The sequence below is a fragment of the Tupaia chinensis genome, unplaced genomic scaffold, assembly GCF_000334495.1.
Source record: "Tupaia chinensis unplaced genomic scaffold, TupChi_1.0 Scaffold148065_1, whole genome shotgun sequence".
Taxonomy (NCBI): Eukaryota; Metazoa; Chordata; class Mammalia; order Scandentia; family Tupaiidae; genus Tupaia; species Tupaia belangeri.
This window is the reverse complement of record NW_006207915.1, coordinates 227,755-233,198: the sequence shown is the minus strand read 5'-3', so window position 1 is coordinate 233,198 and position 5,444 is coordinate 227,755. Positions and strand designations below refer to the sequence as shown.

Genomic DNA, 5,444 nt, shown 5'->3' with positions numbered 1-5,444 from the left:
TTGGCGGAGCGGCCTGCGGGTGGGCGGGGCGCCGGAGCTGAGCGCGGCCGCGGACGCGCAGTGCGGTGTCCGGAAACTCGTTAAACTGCGTAAGGGGTGATCACCCATCGCGAGGAGGCGGCCCGGAGCACTGGGCCAGTGGCGCAATGGATAACGCGTCTGACTACGGATCAGAAGATTCTAGGTTCGACTCCTGGCTGGCTCGGAACGTGCTTTTTTGACCCATCTGACGTGGGTTGTAGGACTCCCTTGGAAAAAATGGCTAGCACGTGAAGGTTATGCTTTACGTTTTCATTCTCTTTCGCCCGAAATGTCCTCTTTTCAGCTGTGGTCTGGCAACCCGGAGGTGCCCAAAGTGGTTTGGCGAACTGCAGAGCGGTGCGTTCGTGGTGCACCTGTTCTGTGCCGTGGGGAGTCGTAGGAAAACACCTGCACCGGTCGCAGTTTGAAGTGGGGGGCCGGGCCGGAACTTAGCTGCAGGATGACGCAAACGCGCGCGGAAGGCCCAGGTCTGCCTTTTCCCTCTGGAGCGGAAATCGCAGTTGTGTCCGGTGACCCGCCGCGGGCCGGGAACGCTGCACCGCGGCTGCGCGGAGAGACTGCTCCAGAGCCAGCTGGGCCCAGATCCCACCGAGCAGCCTTAAAACGTGGACGTGTTCCCGGTGCCGGGTCCCAGGTAATCTAGTGTAGGGCCCTCGTGTCACGGCCCGGGGACCTCAGACATGCCGAATGTGTGGCTGGGAGGGGACGCCACCGTGAGGGTGGAGTCGTGGGACACTGTCCAGTTGTCTGTCCACTTAACTCACACGTTCCGCGGCCCCCCAGGAAATTGTGGAGAATTTATAAAGTACAGAAAACTGCTGGGAATAACAATTAACGCTAGTTTCCAACACGAGGTCATTACTATGGAAGTCCTAATGTTTCTCCTTAAAGATGCGCTGCTCCTACTGTTAATATAGACATACTTGTGTATATGCCTCTTCTTCCACATTGGAGTTGTACTGGAAATGGGTTTATGTTTTTATTGTTTCCTTTAGCTTTTTGTCTGACACTTAATATCACTAAATATTAAATGATGTGTTGAAGTATGTCTAAGTCTTGCAGATTTCTAGATGTTGCATGACTGGGTGGACATCTTTAAAGTCCATATCGCGGACTTTGAAGACTTTTGGTGCATATTTTCAAACTGCCCTCCAGAACAAATCAAACCATCACTAGCATTTGTTTCTGAGCATACTGAGCTTGGGTTTGAAGTTTCTCACTATAGGGCGCCTGCACTTGCAGGAAAGAGACAGAGACAGAAAGTGGAAAATCCAGAGGGCTAGGGCCAGCAGCTGGTGTCATGGTTATGTCACTGGCTAGTCAACCGTGGCTCAAGTCTTGGACCCAGTGGCTTAAAACTCATACCAGGCACATGCGTGGGCATGCCCAAAATCTCAAGAGAAGACTAGAGAAGGGATTACAGCGTGGCCATCCCTGCTGGGGGATGATTTCTTGCTTTGTCTCTGTTCCCCCCCACCTCCCGTTAAAACACACGCCCTATAGCAAAAATCTGTCTTTAAAAAAAGGAAAATGTAGCACTCACATGGCTGGACTCCCACATGGCTGACTGTGGTTCAAGTCCTGGACCCCTTGGCGTGAAATCACCTCAGGCATGTGTACATGCATGCCCAAGATCCCAGGGGGAGAATGAAGAAGGGATCGTGGCGTGGCCATTCCCGTGGAGGGGGTGCTTCCTCACTGTCTCTGTGTCTCCCGTGCACCTGTGGCCCACGCCCACAGAAGACTGCAAACGTTCTGCGGAGAGCGCTTTAATAGCCTACGGATGGACACAACTTCTGGCAGCACAGCGGTGACTGCGGTACAGCAAGTCACGGAGGATTCCCGTACAATGAGGCTGTCAGAACAGATGGCGATGTCAGGGCTCAGAAGGCGGCGAACACGCTCCACCCCTTCCTCTGCTACTTTAAAAAGTTACCTCCAACGGTAACTGGGAACTGAGGACTGGTTCTTGGCACAAAGAGTAGTACAAACAAGTCCGGTTTCCCGGAAGACACGGTTTTAACAAACGCGTGGAACAGCATCTGCGGCTGAGCCTCGCACGTTCTTTTCAGGACGCTGCAGCAGGACCCTCACACGGCGGCCCAGCCTGGGGGACTGCGCAGGATGGGTTCCAAATGACTCTCAAGGCCTACCATTTGCACCGGCACTGGCGTGACTCGAGGCGCGGACACAGACCCCGACAGCTCACAGTGTGCGGAACTCGTAACCGACCCCACTGGCCACCCAGGCCTCTGCCGCGCAGCCGCCAGGACCAGCCGAGGAGGGTTTTACTTGTGCTGGCGCCACTGAGCACCAGCAAGGCCGTCCTGCCGTCCTGCGCAGGCCCTGGCTGGAGCTCTAGCTGCCCCTCGGTGAGATGGACAAAGCCCCGCACCAAACAACAGATGCGGTGGGAGAGGGAGAGAAAAGTTCAAAGTGGGTTACTGGTTTTTCTCAGACCACCCAGGTTTCTGAATGTCATGGGGGTGGGGGGGACGAGGACGACACACACGGGCCAGCAGGTGGCATGGAGGATAAGGTGGCTGAACCCCGCATGGCTGACTTCACGGTTCAAGTCTCAGACTGGGTGGCTCAAAAACATGCTAAGCACATGAGCATACGCACCCAAATTCCCCAGAACAGAGAAGGGTCTGTGGGATGGCCTTCTCCCTTTCTCCCTCCCCCATAAGCTCACATGCCCTATAGCAAAAAAAAAAAAAAAAGATACAGATACAGACAGACCAGGAGATGGTGGGGAAAAATCACAGGAGGCAAGGGCGGAGGGTGGAGGCTGGCCTTGGGGCCCAGTGGCCGGCCACATTCTTCCTAGTTTTATCTGAAATCTGAGAGGTGACCAGGCAGCTCAGGAAGGGCTATTTGCTTGAACGTTTCTGACAAACCGGCTGACCCTGGTGTAGCTGGTGCTGTCTCCTGGGAGCGCATTAATACTTGTTCCAGTTCCTCCCAGCTAATAATTTATACAGCATGGAAAAGACCAGGCAGGTGAACGTCTCTCTATGGCTTTTGGGCCAGGGCCTGAGGCAGAGAGAAACAGAACTGACCGTTCTAGAACTGCAGATCCCTACCTGGGGTCCTCTCCAGGGACACACAATCAAAGACATCCACGCGGACCTCTTTGCTGTTCTTTGTCAATGACAGGAAATGCCACATTTGCAAAGATATTGGAATCACCTCGATCAACTTTAATAACTTCATTGAAAAACCAATCACAGATTTCTTCTTAACTGATTACCCACTTTGCAGACAAATCCCTGCTCTTCTGGCGCACCCAGCTCATGCCCTCCACTTTGCCTGACGAGGGAGCAGCCAAGGTGTGCGGGCAGGGCCTGTGTCCAGGTTGGCAAGGCCACATTGAGACACCTCAGCTGGCCAGAGCTGTACTGGAGACCTGGGCGGAGGGCCCACTCTCAGGGGTCGCTTCCCAGCCGCCCGCAGGAGCAGAGGAAGGCGCTTGGCATGGGTGACGACACCTGACAAAGGACTGCGATGGAGGAAGTCCGAACACGTGGCAAAGGCAAGCTGGGCTCCAGTTCCGTGCTGCCCACAGGCAAGGCAGTCCGCACAGGGCCTGGAGTGAGCCAGCCCATGACAAGTCGGTCTTCATGTGCCCAGGCCTGGCCTCCGCACCCGGCCTGGGCCCTGGGCTCCAGCTGGAAGGTGCAGGTGCAAGGGCCATGCCCGGCCTCCTGCATCAAGGCTGCGGGCCCCCTCAGGGCATGGACAGCGTTGTTTTCTACCAGTGTTTGGCAGCTCCCTCTAACTGAGATACCAAGGGTACTGCCTTCCAGCTTGGGAGTGTAACCTGCAGACGGTGCCTTGTCAATGCAGAGGTGACCCTGAAACAGCCTGTGTGTGGTGCCCACAGAGCCCTGCCCCCGGGAGCAGCTCGCTGAAGCACACGGCCACAGCGCCAGACTTTCAGCGGGCCCACTGCCTTGCCGCTGACCTTCAGCAGAGATGGCGCTCTGGCTAGCTGGGGCCCGGCTGCTGCATGGAGACGACAATCCCCAGCACGTCAGCGAAGCTGCCTGGGTCCATCGTGATGGCCAGATCCCCTTACTCTACGATCTGGTGACGCTCTGTCTGTGAGGTATTTGTGTGTGTGGAAGACTGGAAGTGGAGGGAAACGGTTAAGAAAAAACAAACACACAGACAACAGCAGTGTAGCTTGTACCGGTTTCTTCAAACATCAGCCTGTGCCAACAATCGGGCAAGAGAGAAGCCTTTGTAATCAATGCAATAGCATAGCCTGAGGCGCCTCCTCCAGGCTGGCCTCGAGATCTCTCACACACACAAATTCTTGCTTACAAAAAGCAATCCCCTGTAAGTGGACAGGACTTGGAGAAGGCCCACTGTTAAATGGGCTAAAACAGGCACAGAGATGTCCCCACGCAGGGTCCTGAGACCCGCCCTGCAGTGGCAGCTCCAGTTGCAGGCCTCACTCTCTGGAGAAAGGCTGTAAGCGCAGAGGGGCAGGGAAGCCCTGGCGCCTGCACCAGGTTCTCTCCCGAAGCCAGGTTTCCTGGGCACGCAGCTCTGGGCCAAGGCCAGGGCCAGGGCCGCCTCCTCTTGGACAGTGAGGGCCTGCAGAGGCCTGGAGGACCCGGCACGGGCAGGGAGGAGCCTGCCCTCTTATCTCGTCTCAGCTGACAATCCTCACGTCAGAGCTTCCTTCTCCCAGCACTGCGGCTAGAGTTGGCAGCCACTCCACAGAACTGAAGCTCTGGGTGGAAAGAAGCCTTAAGGCGCGCACGTGTGTGTGTGTGTGTGCATGTGTGTGTGTCTGTGTGTGCGCATGTGTGTGCAGGCATTTTCCTCGAGGGGAAAGGGCTGAATGTCCAGCTCAGCCTGAGCTGTCTCTTCGGGGACGCTATGAAACATGCTCAGTGTAAACCTCTGCCTCTGCGTGGAACCACTCCCAGGGGCAGGAGGGTTTGTGCAGTGGGCCCCTTGTGACCTGCCGTCCTGCGTCACACGTGTGCTGCCGGTTTTCCTGCGCAGCCTCACGAGGGGGGGCAGCGGGAAAAGCACCTGAGAAGCACACGGCAGGCCTCCCTGGCTAGAGGCAGGCCCACACTACCCTCGGGAGCCGGCGCCTGCCCGCTTCTGCTGCAAGCCCACCCAGGAGCCAGCAGGAGTCAGAGCGGAGCTGTCCCTGAGCTCCGGGGCGTGCGTGGCCCGTGGCGGCTCTGGCTAGAAGTGGTGCTGGCGAAGGGCTGCGGGGGGGCCCTGCTCCAGCCTCTTCACGTGGCAGGCATGGCAGAAGAGGTGGTCCTCCAGGGGGTAGCAGCGGTGACCGTCTTCGTCATTGAGCTCCAGACCGCAGTCCTGGGGGGGACACAACGTCAGTGGGAGCAAAACCCAGGCGACTGCAACAACGA

At 56.9% G+C, this 5,444-nt stretch overlaps 1 protein-coding gene and 1 non-coding gene across 3 annotated transcripts in view; one reads left to right on the top strand and one right to left on the bottom strand.

Annotated features, from left to right (window-relative positions):
* Positions 1–132: 132 nt before the first annotated feature.
* TRNAR-ACG (transfer RNA arginine (anticodon ACG)) lies at positions 133–205 on the top strand. Its single transcript has one exon. It is a non-coding gene; the product is annotated as a tRNA-Arg (tRNA).
* Positions 206–1,798: 1,593 nt separating this feature from the next.
* Positions 1,799–5,444, bottom strand: part of LIMD1 (LIM domain containing 1) — a 46,489-nt gene continuing 42,843 nt past the window's right edge. For both annotated transcript variants that reach the window (XM_006170124.3, XM_006170125.3), the window contains one exon: positions 1,799–5,391. In XM_006170124.3, coding sequence (XP_006170186.1) covers positions 5,257–5,391 — 135 coding nt within the window. In that variant the 3' untranslated portion in view covers positions 1,799–5,256. The remainder of the gene's footprint in view (positions 5,392–5,444) is intronic.